Source organism: Arvicola amphibius, chromosome 14 (genome assembly GCF_903992535.2).
Source record: "Arvicola amphibius chromosome 14, mArvAmp1.2, whole genome shotgun sequence".
Lineage (NCBI taxonomy): Eukaryota > Metazoa > Chordata > Mammalia > Rodentia > Cricetidae > Arvicola > Arvicola amphibius.
Genome location: NC_052060.1, coordinates 9,482,360 through 9,509,401, shown reverse-complemented (window position 1 = coordinate 9,509,401; position 27,042 = coordinate 9,482,360). Strand labels below are relative to the sequence as shown.

Sequence of the window (27,042 nt, the reverse complement as noted above, 5' to 3'; positions counted from 1 at the left end):
GTGCCTCGCCTGTGTACCTGTCTGCATGGCCCTCTCCCTACCCACCTCACTCCAGTCTGGCACCCCTGACTGCTCTCTCTGCCGGCTACACGTTCCACGGCTCGTCTTCAGCATGGCTTACGGCTCTGGATGGGGAGTGTCTTTCCTAAGCTTTCCCCTAGACCTAGACCAGCGTGTGCGAGAGCGTGGAGCTGCTCAGTGAGTACCGAGTGGAAGGGCTTCAGAAAGAGCGCTAAGTTGTTATCATCCACCCTTCCTGCAGCCTTCCTGCAGCCTTCCATCTTAGACCCTTCCCTTTCTCTAGACTCTCCCTCTCCCTCCCTCAGTTCTCGCTCCCATGTGTGAACTCGACTGATAGTTTTTAGGGATAAAATGCTAACAGGTGTAATGTCGACTTGAAAGCTCTGAAAGCTGAAGCAATACACTGACAGTCGGTCACCGTGTGCGCTAACCCCGTGATTTGTCTCTCAGGATTTCCTGTGGCTCTGTGTCTCACTTTGCTCCTCCCACATTGCTGCCTCTCTCTTCCTTAGCTGCTGCTGATGCTAGAAGGACTGGTAGATGAACGGAGTCGGCTCAACGAGGCCCTGCAAGCCGAGAGGCAGCTGTACAGCAGCCTGGTCAAGTTCCATGCTCATCCGGAGAAGTAAGAGAGGGGCCGCCTGGCTCACTGACCTTCAGCTTTCCTTCTGTTTCCCTCTTTCATTTTTTTTTATCAGGTTTATGATAAACAGATGTTTACAGTACCAAAGAGGAGGAAATAGGAAGTTACCCACCTTGTGATTTGTTGTATGGCTTGACCTGAGCCTCGGGGTGTGAATCTTAAATTAGAAATGGGATTTCCCATTGTTACTGCAAAGGTTACCCGAGAAGACAGGTCGGGGTTTGGCAGTGCCTTGTGTACAGTGAGCACTCTCTGTGGGCTCCTTTCCATTTCTGCGCCATGTTCTGCTGAAGCCTGCTCTTCTATGATCAGTAAGGTTGTCAGTGTGCTAACACTAGGTTAATGGCGACAAAGAATGGGGCTGGAGAGATGGCTCAGTGGTTAAGAGCACTGACTTCTTCCAAAGGTCTTGAGTTCAATTTCCAGCAACCACATAGTAGCTCATAACCATCTATAATAAGCTCTGGTGCCCTCTTCAGGCCTGTTGTTAAACATGCAGGCAGAATACTGTATAAAATAAACAAATCTTAAAAAAAATAAAACATGTATTTGTTATGGTGGCAGATCCACCCAGAATCACAGTTCTCAATTTTAATTTACATTTGCTATATCTTTATGACTCATTCAGAGCACCTCCACTTTTTTCTTGCCTTCCTTCCTGGCCTCTGTCTTTTCTACATTTATTGTTGTTATTGTAGTTGTTGTTGTTGTTGTTGTTGTTATTATTATTATTATTATTCGGTTTCCTGTAATTTCTCATTGGCTTTAGAAGTGCTTTATTTCCACCTCAAGAAAGGGAAAGCAGGGGAAGGTGGTAAGACCACTTTCTGGTGCTGCCTCTGAACATCTGGAATGCCCCGCCTTTGAACTGCTTTCACTGGGAGCATTGCCAGTTTGGTACAGATGCGAAAACAGCTCTCTCCAGCCCTCAGCTCATGCAGGACCCAGTTCACATAACATTTCCCTTCTGTTGGTGTAGGGATGTGCTATATATTTGTGTGGGTATAGCTCAAGGGACCAGCTTTACAGAAAGGTGCAGGCCTTGCTTCTCCAGCAGCGAACACAGGTGCCGCACAAAAGCTACACTTGTTCACTTAACCCTCGCCTTTGAGACCAGTTGAAGTCTGGTGGCCCAAGCAGCACAGACGGCTCTTTGGGAACATGCGGACTCCTATACTTGATGGCTAACCCATTTTCCTTCCATGTGGCATGTTTAATCAGCTCTGAGAGAGACCGAACTCTGCAGGTGGAACTGGAAGGGGCCCAGGCATTACGCAGCCGGCTAGAAGAAGTTCTCGGAAGAAGCCTGGAGCGCTTAAACAGACTGGAGAGCCTGTCCGCCATTGGAGGTGGGGAACTGGAAAGCGTGCAAGTCCATCACAAGCATGCCTTCTGAGCACTGGCGGGTCACACTGCAGCCGGGATGGAACCCTGTTCACACTAAAGCGTGGTGACTTACTAATGGTAGGATTGTGGTCACTCGCGGCTTCTGCAAAGGGAAGTCACCGTAGTGTCCCCGAGCTTCACTGCGCTGCTGTCTCCGTTACACATGGAGGTCATGAAGGATACCTGCACACCCTAAATCATTCCATTTTAATTCCCATAGCCACCCACCCTTCCCCCTAGCCTCTGCTCATTCCTTTACCCCTTCCGCGGGCCAATAAAGTTTATCCCCCCACCCCATCTCACCACCCATTCCACATGTCCCATATCATGTCATAAAATGCATGTGTGTGTATTATTTTTGCCATCCAGTCAAATCCTGCTCTCTGAAAGCAATTTTTGACCAAATAAAGAAATAGAGTAAGTTTCAGATTTAGGGAGAGATTGAGAGCTCATAGAGCGGCTTTGGGGAGAGGTGTAGCCGTACTAAGGATAATCAGAACCAGGAGAGTGGACTTAGGCTAAGTTAAGGAGCTGAGACCATAAAAGTGTTTACGTTAAATCCTGTTCTCTAAGGCTGCTTCAGAGTTGACTGTTGAGAGTCACAGATGAGATCAGATTAGAGGACTCTAAGTTCTAGTCTATAAAAGTCTGTAACATTCTTGCTCCTCACTGGCCTAGGGCTTCTGTAAGCCACAGGCATGGCCTTTAGTCAGAGCTTGACTCTAGAGGAGGGCTTCCGAATCCGAATTCCCTAGGGAGAAAGATAGCAGTCTATGCGGTGTTTCCCGCCCTTCCCCCATGTTTTGTTTTGTTTTGGGTTTTGTTGTTTTGTTTGTTTGTTTTTTGATGTAAGGTCTCACTGTGGCTGGCCTGGAATGTGCTGTGTAGACCAGACTGGCTTTGAACTCATAAAGATGCACCTGCTTCTGCCTTCTGGGTGCTAGATTAGAGGCATGGCCATCTCTCCCACCTGTCAGTACCCTTTAAAGCAGCGTTTTTCTGTGTCCCAGCATCAGAGAAAAGTTCGTTTCTAGATCCTCATTTGGAGGTGACACAGGTGTGTCCTCTACTTACCCCTGCTTGGTGTATGTATGTCCTCATATGAGAGGAAGGAGTTCTGTGGGTGCGAATGTGCCCGAGTCATTCAGAAGGAAAACCAGAGGTCCGTGTGTAGGATTTAGTCACCACCTCTACTTTCTTAAAACAACAAAACAGCTAGAGAAAGGGAGCTTCATATTTCGTCTCTAGCATCTTACATGTCAGGAAAATGAAAAGGAACAGGTTACTCAGGGGCTGTGGATTCTGCACCATAAGGTTTCCTACTGCTTAAAGTATGGAGTTCCTAGAGGAGAAGCTAAGGTTTCAGCTCCTCTGAAGATGGTACTGAGGGAACATAATTCAGGCTTTCCAGCATCCTAAGAAAGACTGAGTCCCCTTCCGAAGCTAGACCGAGTACACGGTTTTTCCTTTTCCTTCCTTTTGACCTGGCACTTCACATCCATGTGCTGCCATGCTGCTGTGTTACATTCTAAATTCTCTCTGAGATTCCGTCACCTCAGCTGTGTCTGTAGCAGATGAGCGTTAGTCAACCTGAAGTGGACAGGAGGAGAGTATTCTACCAGAGAAACACCCTGGAGTCTTCTGGTGAAGTAGTTCACAAAGATTGACAGTCATGGCCTTCCTTATAACGGATGTGCTATTTCAGTTTTAACAGCCAGCCGTTAGGGGGAAAAGGAATCATTTGATAGGAACGATAGAGGATGTTTGTATAAACAAAACCATCTGATTTTCTTAGTCCCCTTGTTTTAAGAGGTTTTAAGGCCTGCCTGCATGAAACTTCATGTAACTAGCAAATAGGGAAGAGGGAAATAGAGCAAATAGAGCTCAGCTATAGACAGGTCAGTCAAAGACTAGTCTGTCAGTCCATCACAGGGCTATTAGGAGATGTGTTTACTATCAGACCAACAAGGTTTTGCAAAGCTGCTATTAAGTTTCAACTGTAGGTGACTCTTGGGTTCTGAGGGTTCCCAGTGATCAATGTCTGTTAATAATTAGTCCATCTGTCAACCTCTAACAAGAGCAGGTTGATAGACGGGTAAATTGTTATTGATTCCGTAAATGTGACTAAAATCTGGTACTAACTTTCTGGCCTTGATGCTAGAGCGAGGCTGGGGACTGTGCTGCCTGGAGAGAATGTGCTGGGCCCACATGCTTGTGCAGTGGTTTGACATCTGGTTATAGGACACAATTCTTAGGAATTGTCGTGTGTAAGCCACAGGTGGATGGTACTGTGATGCTCTACGTCGTTGCTTTAATGGATTCACATGTTCGAATCTCCATTCCTCTGTAGGAGCACAGATTGTTAGCTGCATTTGTTTGCCTTTGTCGGGACTTTTAAGAACCTTTCAATAAACTTAGATTTAAAGCGCCATGTACTTGTAGAAGCTTGTGCTTCAATAAAAACTTCCTTGAAAGAAAAAAACCACGAAGTAGATTTTCCCATGGGCTTTGCTTATTTAGAAGCATCGAACTTTAATTTAAAAAAAAAATCCATTATTGATAGATTTCATTTGTCTCAGATTTCCTTTTAAATAGTGGGGAAAATCTGCAGAGTAATGGTTCTAATGGGTCAAGTAGACAAGTCTAGTTTGGGGAACTATTGAGTTGAAAACGGGGTTCCAGGAAAGTTTGGTTAAGGAATAAAATGAAAGTCCTTCTAAAATGCTTTCTCCAAACTCTCTCCTAACTTAGACTTTTTTGTTGCTGTATATTTGATTTGGGGGCTCGAACCCAGAGCTTTGTACATGCTAGTGAGGTACTGTCCCACTGAGCTTACACCCTCTACCACAGGTTTAAATCATATTGAAATCTGATTGTTGGTAAGCTTCTAGTGCTCAACATCTTTCTGATGTTCTATTGTTTTTAAAGCAATTCAGCCAAGTTATAATTTCTGGAAAGGAATAGTTGAGCTGTTTTAATATGCCACCCTACTTCGGCACGATGAATGTTTTGCATCTCCCCGACTTCTGCCTCATCCGCCTCCTTACCCACAGCTCTTCGTTCAGGTATAGAAGCAGGCAATGTTTTTACCACTGCTGATTGTGGGGAAAGCTTTCAGCTATATTACAGGTAGAAAGAGACCTATTAAGGAGAAAAAAAAATCAAAACCCGGGGAGGATTTCCACAGGCATAGTCTCCTCAGAGGGTTTTGTAGATAGGACTTACACGGTTTACATGTGTAAGTGGCATCTGTGGAGGAGATAGTGCTACCACATGTATGCTTGTTTGTGCTCCTAGTTCAGTATCGATTGTAAGGGCTGTGCTTACAGCTTCAAAACAGTTCAAGAAAGTTGATTCAGCTCTCTCTCTGGTCTCTGACCTCACATTGGAATCTCAGGGTGAGGGAGAGAAGTGGCAGGTCACACTGCACTGCCACCTGCCCCTTTCTCAGGAGTAAAACTGAATTGGCTGCCTGACCTCCGTTAAGCCAAGCTGCAAACACTCTCCTGCTTTGGCTTTCCTCGAGCTGTTCTTGCAGAGATCTGAGCCCATTGTCCAGGCATTCCTCCAAATGCCGCAGTTCTAAAAACCAGGCTTACTACACAGAGAACTCCTGCGGCAACTTTCTCCTTTTTATAGGAGTCGCAAAGTCATCACATTTGAAACTCCTGAAAACCCTCAGCTGTCTCCTCAGCAAGGGTCATTGGCAGTGACCTGCAGGAGAAGGAGAAAGACTTCCTATGTCCTTAGAGCCATGCTGTAACTCTATGCTTAAAGACTGCATAGCAGAATGAAGGGGATTAGTTTTCCTGTATAGAGACTAGCATCTTGTGAGATGCAAGCACACATTTTCTCGTTTCTCTTAGACAGGGGCTCCTTATGGTAGTAGAGACCCATTTATACTCTAAAGAAGAGCATCCGCAAGGGTAAAGTCCACCTGTGCCACTTCAGTAAAGTAAAACCGAGGATGTAGGAGTAGGTTGAACATGGCAACGACTTCTCTAGGGTAAGAGTTTCAAATCTCACCGCACTTGAATTGAAGTGGCTTCCCTTGCTATTTGTAACAAGAATTAGAATTAGAATTAGAAAATAAACGTATTACCTTTTATGTACTCTTGCGTACTGACAGAAGGTAAGTCTTCATTTTTTCCTATATAATCGCACAAGCCAGGATGCATTTGCCCAATAAAAATTGCATTAGAATTTATCACCAACAGAGAAAGAAATGCAAAGGAAATCGAAAGCTGTATGTCCAACAAGTTTTACCAGATGTCAGGTAAGACTAATTTAACTTACAAAGCGATACACTCATGTTAGTTTCTTTTTTCATTGTTTAAAACCAAATTCCTGAAGCTAAAGTCTCTATTATACCACCTTCCTTACGCTAAAGCTGAAAGAATAAAATAGAATGTTTGAGAGTTTCACAAAACGTCTAGTCCAAAGTGATCTGGGGCACAGGACTGTTAGACGCATGGGCTCTGCTCTCTAGACTTTGACAGAGGCCGGTAGGTTTGCTGTTAGTGGCACGGGCCTGCTTTGTGCAGCTGTCACTGCACTAGAGAGTGACTGTTCACCCCAAACACCTTAGAAGCATGTGCATAGACACATGTGCTCCGTAGGCCACACATTCCTGAGTTCAAGGTGTTATTTGATAATGAAAGCAATGTTGCTTGCTTTCGTCACGTGAAATTTTGTGGGGTACTGAGGAAGGGGGATTCACAGCAACTTGAGATGAAGAAAGAAGTGTACATTACATGATCAGACCCGTGGCCCTCACTTCCAGGACTTTTCTCACCAATTAAGCTGCTTATTTTCTCTAAGTTCATTCTCCATGGAACTGTGCTGTTAAACTGTAAATATCTGTGCTGTGAAGCCTGTGCTTTTTATATGTATGTTGGGAAATCAGCTAATTTAGTTGAGACACATCAAAACTTGTTACTGATCCAATAAAAGTATCAAAGGTCAACAGAAGCTATTTGGTTTCATTCTTAAAGACTTAGGAGAAAAGTTAGCGGAAGCTCATATCCTCTTTTTCTTTTCCTGTATAGGAGTCAGTCTGTTGATCATTGCACTAAAGTTCCAAGTCAAAACCAGACCCCATGCATGCATATTTCACTAAAGAAGAGGAAATCTGAATTTTTTATCGTCCCAAGAAAGTGAGACCAAAGAAACAACATAGTACTTACCCATATCATGAAATGGGCTTGCTAAGCCTTAAACATATCTTCTTGCTCTCCTTACTGAAGAAAAGTAGTAAATGCAGGCCGATTTGAGGGTCAGTGGCTATGGTGGGCAGTGCCATCTTTAATGAAATGAAGAAAAGACACCACGAACAGGGAGAATTCCTTGACGTGATAGAATCACTTGATAGGACAGATGTGAGCTTGAGCTTCCCAGGATGGCCCTAATTTGTCCATGTCCGGGGCAGTTTAAGAGAGGTGAAACATTGAATAAACAATCTTTTGGGGAAGTAGACATTAACGTCCTATTGAGATTGTGTGCCCTGGAAAGTCATTCGGATTATAATTTCCTTTCCCGTCACTTAGCACAGCTTTTTCCTTAATGATCTCCACACTGGACGGCGCTATTAGGAAACATTGCATTTGAAAGACAGAAGCGCTCCACTGTCTAAGGAGAATGTAGCGTCTCTTGACGTGAATACAGTCCTGAAGGGAATGAATGTAGAGGAAACTGAAGCTTTATAGAGAGAGCTGTTGTCTCTGATTCTCATCCAGCATCATACTACTGAGCCAGAGAGACCTGGTTCACGGGGTGAGAATGTGAGTGTTCCGATATTGAACACACAGCAGAGCACCCCCGGGGACGAAAGTAAGGTAGACCGGAGACGGCTTCCTCTGGGAAAGAACTGGCCTGCAAACTTACTCAGACTGTGAGCTTCAACTCTTTAAATCTATTTTCAAGATAAGTTTCCTGTGAGCCCTGCCATGTTCGAAGTTGCTGTTCACATATAAATAAATAACTTAAGGGGAATAATAGCCATAGGGTAGAATTTGGAGAGAATACCTTGACCCTACCCAGTTTTCATATGACTAAGAATTAAAAGGAAAGTGTATAAAGTTTCCTTTAAAGCTATTCGTGCATAGTAGCATTTCAAGACAGTTCTAATCTGATGATGGCAGTGGCAGCATTCCAGAAGGGATCACCCTGTATCCCTGATGGCCCGGACTTTCCTTCTTGTCTTATGAAGCAGGAATTCAGAAGGAAAGACTGACAGGTAAAGCCAATGCCATCAGGATAAACGCTTTGCTCTGCTGCCTTTATTTAGTTAGGCTCTGTGGCCTTCAGCTTGCTAGCCCTGAACCTCCTAGCACAAGGTCCTCCTCAGTTCACCAGCAACAGCAAAACGATACTGTTGCCGGGTAAGACCTACTGACTGCACAGCAGGCCAAGCGCTGCTCTAAGCACCAGCACGCAGCAGCAGCAAACTTTTTGAAGTCCAAAGTTGTTTGAAGTTTGCAGCAGCTGCCTGGAACAGATAGCTTCACCAACCCTAATTAAAGTCACACAACTAGTGACAAAAGCAGGTTGTAGCAGATGCTCTGGCACCAGAGTCCACGCTCTTTGTCACCACACCATCTTCAGTTGAAAGACCCCGACCCCACAGACGTGAGTGTCGGCCTCACGGATAAGAACACTCTCAGCTCACGAATTTCACTTCCCTTTAGAGAGCTCTTGTATTTTCTGTGTACTTTGTAAAAATCATATAGCTGGTAGAAGACAACTAACTACCCATGGACCACGGTGGCATCACCCCCATTTCGTGTGCTTCGGAGCCTAGGTGCTTCCAAGAAACACACTGGGGCCTCCACTGAGGACTCAGTGTCTGATAATATTCCCATCATGTCTATGTCTTTCCGAGTAAAACTCCATCTCAGAGGAAGCAAGGTTATTGGAAACAGGCAGAAACTAGCTCATAGAGAATCTCATACATTACCAAAAATGAGCCTATGATCAGTTTTAAAGGTGTTGAGTCTCTTCCATTTAAAAAGTTAAACTCTCCCAAGATAGTTAAGAAAGTAGTCTTCTATTGCCTTACAAAAAGGGTTATAAAAGAGAATCCTTCACAAAACAAAATTCTTTTGTTTTTCTAAGAAGAGGGGCAGGGTCTCACTGGCCTTAAACTCACTCTGTATCCGAGAAAGAGCTTCACCTCCTGATGATCCTGCTTCCACCTTCAAGTACTGGGGTTACAGACGTGTGACACCAAGGCCTGGTTTCGTGTGGTGCCTGGGATCAAACCCAAGTCTTTGCTGGGCAAATACTGTTAACGCTGAGTCACATGCTAGCCCTAAAAAAAATTCTTTTCATTCATTAGAAAATGGAAGTTGTAACAGAAAGAGAGATATCTAGTGGTAGCTTCCAAATAGGACCTTGCGTGAGACAACATACTCATTCCATTCCCTTGTTGATTTTTGGCTTCATTCTCAAAACACATTTTCCAGCCTTTTCAGTTTCAGCAAAAGCAGAGTAGCTCTCAGCTCCATCAAGGAAGAAAGAAACAAAACCTCCAAGTAACAGACAGTTGGGGCAGGTGGGGATATTCTTCTTTTGTCTGTAATTTCTGACCAAACCAGAAGCAAAGTCTCTGGTCCCCTTCCAGTGGTTTAAAGAGGGAGCAGTAGAAATGTGGTTCTGACAGCAGAAAGCCCCCTAATTTAACTCCTGGAACCCAGTGCAGGGATGGCTTAGGGATACGGAGCCAGCATGGAGCAACCCACAGCCCAGCGGGAAGGACATGGGAATGCTGCCCTCACGGAGCTTCCTGACCCTCAGAGTCACTTTCCACCTCCAAGGGGGACAGTGAGAAAAGTTATTTTCTTCATCTGTCACTCAGAGAGGATGTTCATTTTCTTTGCAGGGAAAGAAATGTTATCTCTACTGTTGGCCAGGGACAAACTTTCCAAAAATAAGTATAATATGATACAGAAGTCATCAATGACCTGGCATCCTGGATCTAGCAGGCTTCCAAAGTAGCTCAAGCTCAGGGATCATGTTCATTCCCCTCTAACTGGGACTCTGGGGGAGATGGTTCTGACCTTCAAGGGAGTAGTTGGAAAGTCTTGCTGTACGCTGGCTCAGGTGGAGTCTAAAGATGCTGAGTGCCTCCTGGTCGGTGGTTTCACTGCAGAGAATCCTGCTCTCCCCTGAAGGGACAGCAGCAGTCACAGTGAAGACTGAGGACCTTAAGCTGTTAGGACAACACACTTACCACCCACCCCCTAGTTTTTTGATGACGTGAGCAAGCCATTGCAAATGCCCTGGCACAGACTCCAGGCTCTAAGAATTGGAAGGTAGATGTGAGCTGCCCACTTTCTAGTTGGCATGCCAAATAGAAGTAATTTAGGCTTTCTTGAGGTGGGTAAGAAGTATGACCACTCCAGCTGTGAATGTTCATTCTTCATGTTGAGATTTCATTTGTGAGTGTCTGAGCTCAGGAGGAAGTTCTTTGGTCTTGGAAGAAGTAATCAGGTTCTCCATTATAAGAAACAATGGCTCCTGAGTCCAGACACTTGATTTACTGGCCCAAATTTTGTCAGAATTAGCAATGTAACCTGAGACAAATCACAGAATCTCTTTGAGCCCCAGGTTACTCCATAGTTAGAAGATTTTAACGGGCTGTTGCTGTGATGGATAGGATTAGAACTAGACATTATCGTTCCCTAACTTGGCAAATTCCATGAGATACAAAAGTGTCACAATATATATTCCCTGATGTTCTGAGAGGGGAAAATCAGTAATGTGAGTGACAGTTCTTAATGTAGAATTGCACGGACGGTCTTTCACTATAATCAGTTTTAATGCTACGTGTTTGTGCCATCCTGAATAGTAGTCACTAGCCACATACGGCCATGTAAGGATAAACTACTGACCAACGTCTTCCTCTTGAGCAGTGCAGGCACAAAAAGAGGCCATCCTCAATGAAGGTTCTCTTGCCCAGCACCATCCTGGACCTTTGTCCAGACCACTCACTGCGGCCTCTTGCCCCTTACAGCAGAATATAGATACTTATGCCCTAGGGTAACAGGTTCATCTTTGGAGGATTAAAGGGTGAGACTACATGCCGTTTGAACAGAGCAGTACAGAGAATCTTCCAGGCAAAGAATGTTGGCCCCAAAAGAGAGATTGAGAGAGGTGTGGTGGGGTAAGGAATCAGGAAGCCCCTGGGTCATCCTGTGCCTCACCTCCTGACCTCTGTGAGACACAGACCCCAGAGGTGAGTTCCGCAGAGAAATTGTCCCCTTATCGACAGCCCATCCCAACCATGAAAGAGCATAAAGAGAGCTGCCCTGATACGAGGAAATGAGGGGCCTGCTCAGCAGTCAGTGCTGGGAGAAAGGTTAGTAATATCTGGCCATGTTAAGAGAACATTAGCATCCGAACAGAATGGAGAAGAATTCATTGAAGTGGGAGAGAGGGAAGTGTAGCAGGATAGTCAAAGTGAGCTTGCTTGGAGGGCTAGGCTGAACTACTAGGAAGAAAGTAACATTTGCACAGGAGAAGTCTTGGTTCTGTTTTCCCTGCTCCCCGGCCCAGAGTATGAAGAACAGGGAAAATCAGAGGTAGATGGCAAGCGTGTAATTGTACCTGCCGTTTGGAAGCCGCCTGCAAAGGAGTCACCTTTCTCTTCTGGACTCTCCTCCAGGTGCCACGGCAGCCGACGACACTGAAGACGCAAGCACCGAGTTCACAGACAGCATCGAGGAGGAGGCTGCACACAACAGCCACCAGCAAGTAAGTCAGTGTCAGGCGTGAGGCTTTCCGGATCTTTCTCACCGTCAGCCTTAGTGCGCTGGGAGTGGGAAGGCATCTTTCTTGTAACCCTCCCCCAGCCTGCTCCCGGGTTTTCCTTGGTCTTTTTCTGTTCAGCCTACCGTTTTGTTCTTTTTTTCTACATCTACGTCTTCTTTCTGCTTCTTACCCTTCCTACCCACCTGTGTCCCTGTTTCCTGTCTGTAGCTTTAGCTTCAGAAGAATTGTGACTCACAAGACCATGGATGCTTCCCCTCTTTGGCTTTTCTGACTGAAACACAAAACAGAAGACAGACATGGAAGGGCTGTTTAGGGGACAGCAAGGCCTAGGGCCTGCTTGACAAGAGTCCTTGTCTGAGAAACTCCCAGGGGATTGGAATGCCTCCAAAGCAGGGATCTCTGTGAAATAGAAAAGAGCTTTGCTCTGGGGTCTGACAGGCTGCCCAACAGCAAGTCCTGGTAAGCTTCAGAATTTGTCACTGAGCCACCGTCAGAATTATAATGTCTGAAGCCCAGGAGTGAATGTCCCGGACCCAGGTTAAGTCCTCTTAGTGATCTTAGCACTCACTGGAACTCAGTGTCTCTACCTTGCCCAGGGACATTCAACAGTCACACCTAAATGCCCGTGGCTCTTAAGTTGTTACAGAGAATGGGATCATTGCCAGAAAGAGGCTGGGTTTTTTCTAGTGGTGTCTTCCTTGGGGCTACTAGGAATGCTTGTAGGAAAAATGGGGGTTCCTGGGTCTGCCTGTACATTCCCTGCATGAGAAAAAGGGGAGACGTCCATGAAATGGATAAGAAGAGACCAAGCTAACACACCCCAAACCGAATAGGATTTGGCCTCGTTTTGGGCTCTTGAGCACCTGAGTTTGTCGGGGACACCAGGCAGCACCATGAGTGTCTTTGCTTTCTGTCAAGGTCTCCTTTTCGTTGCGGTAGTCATGACTGCCCCTCGCTCCTCCCTTGAGGGCTTCGTGTTAGCTCCACTTCTCCCTTTGCTTCTCCTGACTCCTTTCTGACTAATGGGCTGCAGTTTTATCACATTTACCACTGCTCCGACGCTCAGAGGTCTCTGCCCCTCCCTGACTCCGTCAAGGATCTTGGGTGCGAGAATTTGCAGGGTGAACAGAAGTCTACTGTGAGCAGATTGGGATGTCGGCTGGACACGGAGGTTCTAGCAGCCAGGGGGCAGGAATAACGTCAGATTAAGTAAACAGAAGACACGGATACCATGGCCATCCGATTCTGCTTACCACGCTCTAACTATCCTGGTGCTGCAAGTCCCGCAGGCAAACTGGTTTGTAAAGCCATTCCCCCCCCCGCCCCCCGGCCTTCTTTCCTGTAAGCTCACGCCGAGATGGCTGGACTCTACTTTGAGAAGGTCAGTCTCACCCCGGAGTAGACGTTCACCCCGACACGTCATGGCACTTATCTTGGTACTTGGCATAGGAAGTACTCTGTGTAATTGTAAGTTAGCCAAGCTTCAGACCAGGGTTTTGCTCTTCATAGACAACACTGTTTTCCTCCGATCGCTTTTTCTTGAGAACTGGTTTTCAGCTTTTGAGCAGAAGAACCTTGGTGGATGGCACTGTATGCAAAGCTGCTGTGAGTTCGCTTCATCTTTCATGAAGTTTGAGTTGTGACTCTCCTGTTACCAACTAAATAAAGCTTGCTTTGCCATAACTGCTGTGTGTCCAGATTCTAAAGACTTGTTTGCTTGTTTTCCTTTAGGATTAACCTGTGGGCAATTCCTTACTGTATCCTTGGGAGATAAACTTTATTGTTGACCCCACACTTTTTTTTTTTTGAGACAGTGTTTCTCTGGGTAGCCCTGGCTGTCCAAGAACTCACTCTGTGACCTCAAACACACAAAGATCTGTCTGCCTTTGTCTCTCAAGTGCTGGGATTGAAGGCAGGTGACACCGTCATTTACCTGTCACACTCCTTTCTAAACACTTTCTATACACACTTTCTAAACACTTCTATACACACTTTCCCTAGTGCACCCGTATACACACTTTCCCTAGCACACCCACATACACACTTTCCCTAGCACACCCACATACACACATTCCCTAACACACCTACATACACACATTCCCTAACACACCCACATATACACTTTCCCTGGCACACCCATATACACACTTTCCTAATGCACCCATATGCACTCTTTCCTAAAGTACCTGTATGCACACTTTGCCCATCTTTGTGTTCCTGGGCAAGAATCAAAGAAAGCAACTTTGTTTCATCGTATGTAGGAAGTCACTTGCCTTAGAGAGCTTCAGGTCTGACCTTGACAGTAATCTTCCCTAAATATTACCCACCAAATTCCAATGTCAAAAAGTTGTAAGGGCTATAAGAAATGCCTGGGAGATGTTCACAAGTATGTTAGAGAGCAGTCAGCCATCCCCGTTCATCTGAACATTCTCAGTGCAGAGAAGTTCATCAGGAGTCAAGTTTCAAATGCAAAAGATCAGTACACTAAATCTGACAGAAAAGGAGAAAAACTAGTTTAAAAGAATAATATTTTACTATCAAATCATAATTAAAAGTATGGAGTACAGTGTGACAATTTGATATATACATGTATAGTAAAATAATTAAGCCAAGTTAATTAGTACATCTGCCTACCTTTTTACGGGGGATATCTGAGTTATGTACTTAGTCATTTTGAAATATACTTAGTACTAACTATCGTCACCAGGTGAGCAACTGACCTCAGAGCCTATTGCTTCTGTCAGTGTGAAGCTTTGTGACGTTTCACGTCCCTGCTGTATCCCCCTCCCCACACCAGACTCTGCTGGCCCCAACCGTTCTCTCCACTTCGCTAGCTCAGCTCTGTCAGAGTCCTCACGTAAGTCATAGCAAGACGACGGTGCTGGTGTTTGTCCTTCTGTGAGCAGGCTTTGTCTCACGTAGCCACCAGACCTCAGCAAATAACAGGAGAGCCCCTTCCTGAGACTCAACAGTTTCTAACTGTAATGTAGCTTACTCGTGCATTCACAGACACCCAGCTCGGCTCCATGGTGTGGCATTTGTGAACAGTAATTGGAAAGAGAATGCTGACGTCAGCTCACGTAGTGATCTGAGTTCCTTTGGAAGTAATATACCCAGAAGGGGTCATACAGTAGTTCTGTCTAGTTTGATTTTGTTTTTGTTTTTTTTTACTTGCCATACCATTTCCACAAAGGCATACTTATTCAGCATCCTTTTCTCTTTACTTTCTGTTTGTTTGTTTGTTTGTTTGTTTTTGGTTCTGAGCAGTCAGTGCTCTTCACCACTAAGCCGTCTCTCCAGCCACCAAACGAATCTTAAGGTCTTTCTGGCATCAGCATTTCATGAGGCAAATGTTTCCCTTTAAAAGAAAATAGGTATACTGAAACTAATTGAATAAAATACACACACAGGAAGATACTCTTATGATGGACAGTCTCATGAAAGCTGGGTTTTTTTTTTTTTTTTTTTAGCAAAAACAACACTCAAGGTCAAGAGAGTGACTCTTGTGTTCATATTCAAATCTTTTAGTTCTGTTCATTGCGAACAGTTTACATAGACAGGCAAGATCACAAAGTTTGCTTGTGCATTTTTGCTTACCTCTTCATTATTTGGGGGGCATTTGAAGTGGCTTCGCTGTGTAGCCCAGGTTAGCCTTCTTTTCATTTCTCCTGCCTCAGTGTCCCAGGTGGTGCTGGAATTACAAGCCTGGGCCACCATGTCTGGCACATCACACAGTTAAGTAAAGGTCATGGCAATAATCCTTCAAAGGGGTCCTGTCCAATACCCAATCCTTTACTGTTACAATTGCTGGGTGGGACACATGGAGACAGCACCGGCTGGCTACACCAGGCAGCAGCCTTAGACACAGACATTGTCTATTGTCTGGTCACTGCTGTGTTCGCAAAGCCCAGACGGGATCGAATGTCTAAAGACTGAGTAGCTGTGTCTATGACTGTCTTCTATATGGCTGCGCATCACTTGACAATTTCAGTTGCTGGGGTACTAAATACCAAATCGTGTGTGCTATGCATGCATTCTACCACAAACGTGCAGCACAACTATGACTTAGCTTTGTTATGAGGGATAGCAAAACCCAACAGCTTTGTGACCACCCATGCTGTCCTATCAATCGTTGACCTATAAACCTTGCTTTGGTATTCTGTTCAGTATGTTAGTGACCTAAATTCATGTCTAAAACATAATTCTATTAATCATCTCTAGTCAGGTGACTACAACATGGTTTATAGAGATATACATTAACTATTTTAATGGCTTTATAGTTGGGACATTATTTTATATAACCGGAATAAATTTATATGTGACTAACATGACTCACGATATTAGTAGAGGTAAAAGAAAACAGCATGAAACAGAAATTCCTGCAGGGAGGGGTGAAGAGTGAGGGTCGAAACTGGCCTGAAATTGAGTCTGGCTCCCACACAGCACTGCTGCGAGGAAAAGGGAGCCAGAGTGACTGGGAAGCATGGAGAGTCCTGTTGAGGTGTGTGCTGTAGCACCCATTCATAAGCCCAGCTCTCAGGAGGATAAGCCAGGAGAACCAAGAGTTCAAGGACAGCCTGGAACACTAGAGAGACTGTGGCCAATATGAGTTGTAAGGCAAGACCCTGTCTCAAAAACCAAGGAGGGAGGACGGTGGAAGAAATTCTTGTATTAAAATAGCCTCACACTGTGTAAGTTATCACACCCAAATTCTGAGTTGTATTAATACCCTTTTGAAGGTGTAGAAATAACTAGAGATAAGCCTAGCATATATGATAAGAAAGTCTAAGTACTCCTAACATCCCACTTGGGAAAACACCTTAAAAATCTGTTAACAGTGAAGCATTCAGGAGCCATGTCAAGAGAATCCCAAGAAGAAAGATACTGTGAAATCTCCTACTTTGGTTTCCTCTCACGTGCTTAGATTTATAGAGAATTTAGTTGACAGCATTGATTTATGAATGGTAATCAAAAAGGAAAACTCGGTGTCTGCTAGGGTGGCTTCACCTCAAACCCCGCAATTGTAGGGTGGTTCTCCAGTTGTCAGTGGAACTGCCTTGCTCTGCCCTACCTGTGGCTCCATGGTTTTAGTTCTGGGAATGGTTGTAGGTGTTCCGAATTTTCATCTCCTCTGTGAGGTCTGAGTTGCAGGCTGTTGTACGAATTCTAATGGGTCTTCATGACAACCCAGTATCAGATATTAGGGGGCGAGAGATGAAAGATCGGAGAAGCAGAGCAGTTGGCCACTAGATCTTCTACTAAATCCTTGGAACCAAGGGGGGCATGATCCTGTTTCTATGAATCTTCAGACTGAAGGCTCTGAGCTCCTGTCTCCTCCCACCTTATTCCTCTCTCGCCTAGACATACCCCTTCCTGTGTCCACCTCCTTAGGGATTAAAGGCATCCCAATACTGGGATTTAAGGTGTGAGCACCACAGCCTGGCTTGGTTTCTCTTCTATACCAAATCAATCTCGTGTAGCTCAGGGTGGCTTTGAATTCACAGAAATCCATCTGCCTCTGTCTCCTAAGTGCTGGGATTAAAGGTGTGTGCCACCAGTGTCTGACCTCTATGGCTAGCCAGTGGCTTAGCTTTACAATCTGATCTCCAGGCAAGCTCTATTTGTAGGATCACAAACAAAGTATTCCCCCCAACAGGCATGGGTTTAGACTCTGAGCCCTGGCATCTTGAGCCACGATCTTCACAGTTGAGGCTCTAGCGCTCTAGGGTCAGTGAAGCATCCTGACCTTGAAGCAGACTTTTAGGGGACTCCATGGCCCGATGAAGAGAAGCACCACAATATTGGCGTCCACTAGACCAGATTAAATTTTATTTGTCTGTGTGTTTCTCATGCTCTCTGGATTCTCTTGTTCCATGTGTGCACGTGTTTCTCGCCCTCTCTGGATTATCTTGTTCCATGTGTGCACGTGTGTTTCTCACACTCTCTGAATCCTCTTGTTCCATGTATGCATGTGTGTTTCTCGCCCTCTCTGGATTCTCTTGTTCTATGTGTGCACGTGTGTTTCTCACGTTCTCTGAATTCTCTTGTTCCATATGTGCACGTGTGTTTCTCGCCCTCTCTGGATTCTCTTGTTCCATGTGTGCATGTGTGTTTCTCGTGCTCTCTGGATTCTCTTGTTCCATGTGTGCACATGTGTTTCTCGCCCTCTCTGGATTCTCTTGTGCCTCTGATGGAGGGCTTGCCTCCATCACCCTCCCCACCCACTGCATGTGTCCTCAGTTCCCAAACCCATCCCAGGGCCCTTAGGACTGGCTCGAAGAGGGGATCATTCAGTTCTGTCTTCTGTTTCCATCAGGAGCTGCCCTTGCCTGTGTTCCTAGGCCCCCTCAGTGGCCTGACTTCATTACATGGCGTTTCTGTTTCAGCTCATCAAGGCGTCTTTGGAGAAAAGCCTGACGACCATGGACACTCAGGACGTATGTCTTCAGCCCCCGTCCCCAGCAGGAGGGGACGGTAACAGGTGTCTTCAGGAGGAAACACTCCACCTGAGGGCTGAAGTCCGCCAGCACTTGGAGGAGAAGAGAAAGGCCGAGGCGGAACTGAAGGAGCTGAAGGCTCAGATGGAAGAAGCCGGGTTCTCCTCCGTGTCTCACATCAGGTGCGTCCCAGCTTGTTAGCAGACGATAAGCCACCTCAGCCAGGGACCTGCCTTGCTCCATCCAAGGTGTCAGAGCTGCCCCAGGGTGATGCACAGCATAGACCCCATGCTTTAATGCTTTTATATCGTCTTTAATGAAGAGTTAATGGTGTTAGACACTGGTGGCCACTGCTATTAAGTCGGTATCTGCTCAGTATTACTGCCCAGGTGCATATGTGTGGAAGGAATCTCACTCCGTCTTGTGGGTACAGCCTCCTGGGTCAAGTCCCATAGTCACCGACCCAGGAAACTTCATTGCTGCACAGAGACCTGGGAGAGGCTTTGGAGGAGGGGGGGATTTACACAGCCTCGTCTAGCTCCGTTCAACCCCTCTCAGAAGCGTAAACGGTTGAATCATGGAATTGCAGCCTTAATAATCTTTGCCATCTCACAAAAAATTATAAAAATGACAAGTACTGATTCATTGACTACTTTGACTGTAAGGGGATTTTTTTTAAAGGAAAAGAAAGGCTAAAAAATACATTGATAGTGTAGAGTTTCAGTGAGATGCCCTGCCTCAAATGACAAGATGGACATCAATAGAGGAAGACACCAGAAATCAGCCTCCAGCCTCCACATGCACACACACACACACACACACACGCACACACACACACACACAAGCACACGCACACGCGCACGCGCACACGCACACGCGCACACACACACACACATACACACTCATCTGTGCAAGCACACACAATTATTATTAAATCTTGTTATCATTCTAGGTATTAGTTCTTTATGATGGATTGTCAGGGTGATTCTTTCCTTACATTTTGCCTCAGTTAAAATATAAGTTTATTTAGGCCTTTCTGTGTGTGAATTTAGTTGTGATGTCATGGAGTAGAGCATCTCTTTCTATTTACCCCACGTATAGATAACCTTGTAGGTTGTTTTCCTTTTTCCTTATAGCTATTAACTTGAGAATCTGAGTTGTTTAACCCTCCACTCAGTCTTCAAAACTGGTGTGAAAATAGAATATCGCCAACACTTCAGCCCCTTGTTAAGCTTGACTCTCATTACTTTGTAGTGTAAAACACCAGGCTTGACCTTAAACAGAAGGATAGAAAACTAACTAAATATTCTTCTCTATACACCTTCCTTTTGCTCCTTCCTACATGCTAATTTTGGGAACAGACCTATACCTTTTTCTCCTTTGGAAATTTCTGATTTCAATGTTCTAAAGGATTTTCTCTCATTAATGCACACCTAACAACTTCTGCTTGGAACTCCAAAACTTTAGGATTCTGAGAAACCCAGTCTAGTTGCACAGCCAAGTACTGATTCTTTAGGATATGAGTGTGTGTGTGTGTGTGTGTGTGTGTGTGTGTGTGTATGTATGTGTGTGTGTGTGTGTGTCTGTCTGTCTTCTAACTCGGTGTTCTCAGTTTAGCCTATTTCATTACTTCAACAAATGGGGATGTTTTATGTGACCATCCTGTGTTGGCGGTCCCAGAAATACAGGATGACTAGGGTAAACACAGCATCTCTGGAAGGTTATGTCCCATTGCATAGACCAGAAATATGGCAAATAATTAGATAACTACATTCCTATTACAGTTCTGATTAGTATTATTTATTATTGGCATTTTGAGCCCCAGTTTATCACTTAGTGATTGAAGACCAATAATAAGTAATATAATGATGAAACCCACAATAGCGGGTTTGTCATATGCGGGATCTATTTTTGTTAAAGTCAAAACTTAATATTGTAAGTGTTTTGTGTGCTCCAGTAATGACTACTAAGGCATTTGAAACTATGTGGCTAAGTAAAGAAAACAGACTGGGGAGTCTACTTTATGATCTTTAATAATGCTGCCATCAGATGGCAATGGAATCATGTGTTATGAGGCCATTCTGCCACACTCCCCCACTGGGTCTTCTCATGTATGCATGAGGCTTGTTGCAGGGCTCTGAGATTCACGTGTGTTCTTGAATGGCTCCGAGTCTCTCGCCAACTACGATGTGCATGAAAAGGTCTTTGAAGAACTATAAACCCGGCCAAACCTAGCCACTCATTCTGCGTTCTTTACAGGAACACCATGCTGAGCCTCTGCCTTGAGAATGCAGAGCTGAAAGAGCAGATGGGAGAAGCCATGTCTGATGGATGGGAGGTCGAGGAAGACAAGGAGAAGGGCGAGGTGATGGCGGAGACTGTGGCCGCCAAAGGGGGTCTGGATGAGAGCAGCCTTCAGGCTGAGTTCAGGAAAGTCCAGGGAAAACTGAAGAGCGCCTACAACATCATCAACCTCCTCAAAGAGCAGCTGGTCCTGAGCGGCTCGGAAGGGCACAGCAAAGCGACACCAGAGCTCCTTGCACGCCTGGCCAAGGAGGTCGACAGAATGAACATGGGCCTGCCTTCCCCTGGGAAGCATCAGCACCAAGAGCCGGAGAACGTGACCGCAAGGCCTGGCCCCAGACCCCAGAGCCTCAATCTTGAGGCAGCCGTCTCAGTGGAGACCCACCAAGTAAGTGAGGGCAGGGGTGAAGCTAAAGGAAGGGTTGCTGGGGGGTTCGGTTTTTATGTTACACTGGCCTGCTTTGTGGGTCAAGGAGTACTGAGGGCAGATGCCTTGATGCTCCAAGCAGGATGCTGTAATCAGAGGCATCCATTCAACACTTGAAAGGGTTCCACACCATTGAACGGGTGTTTCTGAGCATTTAATTCCAAGCTATACATTGTGCTGGCAGTGGGCTATGAACTGATGGCTTCTCTCCGGGTGCTTGGCGTGTAGGGGAGAGTGTTCGGACACAGTGACCTTTCATTGGATGGAACTGCCATTCTATTGGGATGCTCTAGTCTTGATGGAGCCCAGGCAAAATGGTGTGCAATGCCATCTTCTTAGAACTGCTGCTCAGAGGTTCCCAAAGTGTCTGTGTCATGGCCTCCTGAGAGGTCATTGATACCCTGCTGAGGGATTCAGTGAAATGGAGGATCCAGAAGCTTCCAAGAAGGGCCCCTGGGACAGGAATGCAGAGAGGGTTGAGTAGAGATTTCCATCTCTTCCTTTTAAGCGATTGAGTAAATGTTTACTACAGGCCGCTCTAGAGACTTGTCTGGCAGTGTGCTACAGTACTGCAGAGAGAAAGATAAATATAGTGTTCTCCCTGCTCTCCAGAAGCTGCCGGCAAGCAGAGCACTGCCAAACGGCATGAGAACTGCCGTGGCAAACACGTAATCCACGCGGCCCACAGTGTTCCGACAGAGAGGGGGCTGTCACCACCTGGAGGGTAACCTCAGAGTGTCCCGACCCTTGTACTGGTCCCTTTCACAGCTGGAGAACAAGCCCCGGGCCCAAGACTCTGGACACCAGGCAGAATTTAGCCTCCCGGGGTCCACCAAGCACCTGCGTTCCCAGCTGGCCCAGTGCAGACAAAGATATCAAGACCTGCAGGAGAAGCTACTCATCTCAGAGGCCACCGTGTTTGCCCAGGCAAACCAGCTGGAGAAGTACAGGACCATCCTCAGTGAGTGTCAGCAGCGCGTGGCCATCCGAGTGTCCTCTCCCCATGAAGTCACCTGTTTCTCAGCTGTTATCTTTCTGCCCCACCCTGTAAACGCTTCAGCCATGACTATAGTCTCAGAACTGTATGTGCACATTTCACTCCAATCTATAGATGGATGTAAAACAAAAAGAGAAAAGGTTTCAGAGTTACAGTGGAGGGGCTGGAGGGGACTCCGTGCTTAAGAGCACTTGCTACTCTTGCAGAAGACCCCGGTTTGGTTCCAAGAACACACAAGTTGTCTCCCCAGCCTCCAAGACACCCTCTACAGTTCAGTGCATCCAACACTCTCTTCTGGCCCCTGAGGGTACCAGGCATGTACACGGTGCACATACGTACACACAGGCAAAGCATGCATTACATGTAAAATGAAAGTAAACACATCTTTAAAGCTAGGGCTAAAATAAAGTACTGAAGCTGACTGACATCTGGGCTCGCTAATTTCCAGGGCCGTCAGTAAGCTGACTTGGCTCTCTACATGATGGGTTTTCTTTTTCCTCCGTTCTTCAAAATTCCATCATTGCTGTTGCTCTAGAATCAGCAAGGGAGATTGCTGCATTGGTAGGGGTGCTCTTTATTGATATAGATATTGGGCACATGAACTTAGAAAGTTGAATTTTGCTTAGTTTGATAAAGAGTAACCACGGATAAGTAAGAGCTACCTTATTGGACAGGGCAGGGCTAGACGTCTTAAGACTCTTAATCCCTTCAGCTCCATTGATGCTGAGACTTTGTAGATATAGGTCCTAATGACTTCAGTGGAGCTTCTGACATGGTACATGCAATTCCTGACTTGCCCATGTCTAGTCTCAACTAAGCCTCAGTTTTCAGAAGAGAGCCTCTCCATAGCGAACATGGCCTCACCCTGGTGGGGAGGATGCCTGCTACCTATGGCAGGCTTTGTCTTCTCCCATCGGGGGAACAAGAAAGCCTTTTCCCCAAGCCTGGCTCTGACTTCTTGGCCTTAAAAGCCAAGGTATGTGTCACTAAGGTTTAGGGAGCATGTGGGACGTCTGGATATTCTGGGACACCACCCACTGTGTCTTCCCGAACACAGGTGACTCCCTGGTGAAACAGGACAGCAAGCAAATCCAGGTGGACCTTCAAGACCTGGGCTATGAGACTTGTGGCCGGAGCGAGAATGAAGCTGAACGTGATGAGACCACCAGCCCTGGTAAGCACACGGTGTGTGTGAGGACCCACCCTCTCTCCCTGGAGTCATATGCTGCATTCAGATGTCTTAGCCACTCCCACCCATGATGAGTAGTGGGGCAGGGGAATTGGGACTGCAGGAGACTCAGGACCAGAGATGGACAGGAACTATTTGGAAAATACCTTGACCATTTGTTTGTTTGTTTGTTTGTTTGTTTGTTTTTATTTAATCCCCCTCCCCCCAGAGACGTTTTCTCTGTAGCTTTGGAGATGGCCCTGGAACTAGCTCTTGTAAACCAGGCTGGCCTCCAACTCACAGAGATCCACCTGCCTCTGCCTCCCGAGTGCTGGGATTAAAGGCGTGCGCCACCACCACCCGGCTACCTAGTCCTTTTTATGAGGGAAGAGATCCGTGAGAGTTATGTATACCTAAACTGTAAGTTTAGAATAAAACTTTTTATTTTGTATTCACAAAGGACTGTTGGGTACCACAGGATGCCTACAGATTTGAAGCTGAGGCAGTATAATGGGGCTGTTAGGAACGGTGATCCGAATTCCGGACTGCTTGGTGCGAACCCGCTTCTTCTCTGCGCCTCGGTTTCCTTATCTGCTAAACCAGCAATAAAGCAACTCTCCAATTCACTGGCTACTCATGTCAATGAAATGAATAAATTCTAGTACAATTGAAGATAGTTCAGGCCAACATTTTACTGGTAAACTGGTGACTGTGGCTGTCACACCGGCTGCCACTGCCCTGGCACAGCTGTGATAAAGCATTGGTTTCTTTGGAGGTCTTGTTCTCCTAGGCCTTGCTTTGCATGCAGTTACGACCCAATAGTTTTTTTTAAGTTTTTTCTTTATTTTACAGTTTCCCCTTCCTCCTCTTCTCCCATTTCCTCTCCCACCTCCCTTTTAAGCCCCCCCCCCCCCCGCCACATCCTCTTCTCTTCGGTCTCCATTCAGATGGGGTAAACTCTCCCTTGGGAATCAACAAAACGTGGCATATCAAGTTGAGGCCAAGGTCCTCTCCTCCCTGCATCAAGGCTGGGCGAGACATCGCACCATAGGGAATAGGTTCCAAAGAGCCAGCTCATGCATCGGGGACAGGTCCTGGTCCCACTACTAGTGTTCCCACAAAAGACCCAGCTACACAGCTGTCACCCAGATGCAGAGGGCTCCAGGTGTTCTTCAGGAAAATGTCTTTGTCTCTTTCAGAGTGCGAGGAGCATAACAGTCTGAGGCCCATGGTACTCATGGAGGGGCTGTGCTCTGATCAGGGGTACCTGGACCCTGTCCTGGTCAACCCACCTGCGAAGAAGCCTCTGGAGAACAAACTGGGGAAGCAGGAGGAGTTCCAGGAGCATGGAAATTCGGACGACAGCTCTGTCCTGAGGAAGGACATCAGAGATCTGAAAGCCCAGCTCCAGAATGCCAACAAGGTTATCCAGAATCTCAGGAGCCGGGTCCGCTCCCTCTCCGCTACAAGTGATTACTCATCCAGTCTGGAGAGACCCCGGAAGCTGAGAACCGTCACAACCCTCGAGGGGTCTTCACCTCACAGTGTCACCGATGAGGAGGAAGGGTGGCTGTCTGATGGCACAGGGGCTTTTTACCCTCCAGGGCTCCAGGCCAAAAAGGATCTGGAGAGTCTCGTCCAGAGAGTATCCCAGCTGGAGGCCCAGCTCCCCAAAACTGGACTAGAGGGGAAGCTGGCTGAGGAGCTGAGGTCTGCCTCGTGGCCTGGGTAAGGGGGGAACTGTTTGGGGCCCCTACTTGATTGATGTCTAAGTCTGTGCTTGGAACAGCAACCCTGGCCGTTGTAAGAAAGAATGCAGTCAGAGAATGAGAAAGACACTTAGTTAAACAGTGGTTGAGCTGACGGAAGACACAGGGACAAGCAACAACACATCAGTGGTGGCGGCAGATCTCCGGGACGTCCTGTCACAGATGTTAAAAACATGACAGTTAAAGCGGTACAGGAAAAACTCATCTCAGACACCTGGCTAGAAATCCCAGCTCTGCAACCTGCGAGCTGGGCAAACTGTTTAGCCTTACCCTTCTCAAGGACAGTTACTGGACGTAATTGAACTATTACATGTGCTTCTAGTATCTGGCAGAGATTAAGCTCTCGGTGCTATTTTTAATGATCACGATTGCCAATACTTTATGCTGAAAATAGTGTGTGAACATACATCCCAGCCTCTGTCCTGATTCTACTGCTAAGTAGCGAGCCAGTCTAAGACATAGTGACTCAACCACCTCTCGTGGTCCTCTAAGCTGACCCAGTTCAGCTGGCTCTCCCACGTGGCTGCTGTCAGGTGGAATCTGTGGCCAGAATGATCTGAAAGGACCCTTTTTATCCATGCCTCGGCTCCTTGCTTCTCCCTTTCTCCATGTGCCTTTGTCCTTGAGGATGTCTCCTTTGACTTTGGTTTCTCATGGTGTGATAGTCTTTGGCAGTGTTGCTTCCATGAGGACCAGCAGTAGAGCTCACCAGGCAGCTGAGAACCACTCCTCAACTGGGCACTAGGATGCTCCCATTGTGTTATGGAGGTTAGCATGGTCACAGAGTCTTCCAGACGGAGTCATGCAGAGATAAACCTTTCTCGCTGATGGAAGACTGGCAGAGCTATGCTGCAATAGAGGATATGGGAGAGCATATGACATGGGAGAGCATATGACATGGGAGAGCATATGACATGGGAGAGCATATAACACGGGAGAGCATATAACACGGGAGAGCATATGACACGGGAGAGCATATGACATGGGAGAGCATATAATATGGGAGAGCATATAACACGGGAGACCATATGACATGGGAGACCATATGACATGGGAGAGCATATGACATGGGAGACCATATGACATGGGAGACCATATAACATGGGAGACCATATAACATGGGAGACGATAACTACTATGTTTACAAAAGGCCATCTGCCACAGATCAGAGCATAGAAGAAATTCGTGTATCGGACAGTATTTGATATACGAGATAGAGAAAGTCCTATATATCGTAGGCTTAGGACTTAAAATTTCTAAATATTTATAGAGTATCTAGTGTGTGTCCACACTATATTGGAGCTGTATGAGATGTAAAATGTGGGATTTTATTTACTCTCACAGAACTTATGGTTTAGTTTTGAATATGACGAACGTTCTAGAAGAGTTGAGAGCAATAGCCTCCTAAACGTTTTGGTGCCGCAACTTCTCAGCGTGGACTGTATGATTCCTGAAGCAGGGGAGTGCTTAGGTGTGGTCTCACAGAGGACTCTCTCAGTACTCACTCTTTCCTCATTCTTCCTCTCCCCTCTCTTTCCTGCACTAGAAAATATGATTCATTGATCCAGGATCAGGCCAGAGAATTGTCATATCTGCGCCAAAAAATCCGAGAAGGACGGGGTATTTGTTATCTTCTGACCCAACATGCAAAAGATACAGTAAAATCCTTTGAGGACCTCCTCAGAAGCAACGACATTGACTACTACCTGGGCCAAAGCTTCAGGGAACAGCTTGCCCAAGGCGGTCAGCTGACGGAGAGACTCACCAGCAAACTCAGCACCAGTAAGTTGGCCACTGGCACAGTCCTAGGCTCGGGTGGCTACCAGTCCCCCACAACAGCACATTCTGTCCCAGCACCCAGGGTCCTTGCTGTCTTGAGGGTCATTTCTGAATCAGGACTCCCGCAAGCAGCACCAGGCATGGCCATTAGAGCCGTTACAGCTCCTATAGTACCCAAACTCAAGAGGTCAATGTGTAAAATTATGAATTTGGGTCTACCTATTGGAAAAGGGACTTGTCATCTCAGATACAAAAGAAGGTTGATATGTAAGAGTTGGTGGTCACACGGCTGTGTAGAAGCCAGGCTGCCACTGAATGTGGAGGCTGGAGGATTACAGAG

At 46.2% G+C, this 27,042-nt stretch overlaps 1 protein-coding gene across 8 annotated transcripts in view; it reads left to right on the top strand.

The window, feature by feature from the left end:
- LOC119800732 (myomegalin-like) overlaps window positions 1-27,042 on the top strand; it is a 184,366-nt gene that overhangs the window by 132,794 nt on the left and 24,530 nt on the right. For all 8 annotated transcript variants that reach the window (XM_038310930.1, XM_038310929.1, XM_038310932.1 and 5 more), the window contains 9 exons: window positions 534-646; window positions 1,886-2,013; window positions 11,715-11,803; window positions 18,208-18,440; window positions 20,518-20,950; window positions 21,758-21,950; window positions 23,044-23,160; window positions 24,354-24,882; window positions 26,470-26,705. In XM_038310930.1, coding sequence (XP_038166858.1) covers window positions 534-646; window positions 1,886-2,013; window positions 11,715-11,803; window positions 18,208-18,440; window positions 20,518-20,950; window positions 21,758-21,950; window positions 23,044-23,160; window positions 24,354-24,882; window positions 26,470-26,705 — 2,071 coding nt within the window. The remainder of the gene's footprint in view (window positions 1-533; window positions 647-1,885; window positions 2,014-11,714; window positions 11,804-18,207; window positions 18,441-20,517; window positions 20,951-21,757; window positions 21,951-23,043; window positions 23,161-24,353; window positions 24,883-26,469; window positions 26,706-27,042) is intronic.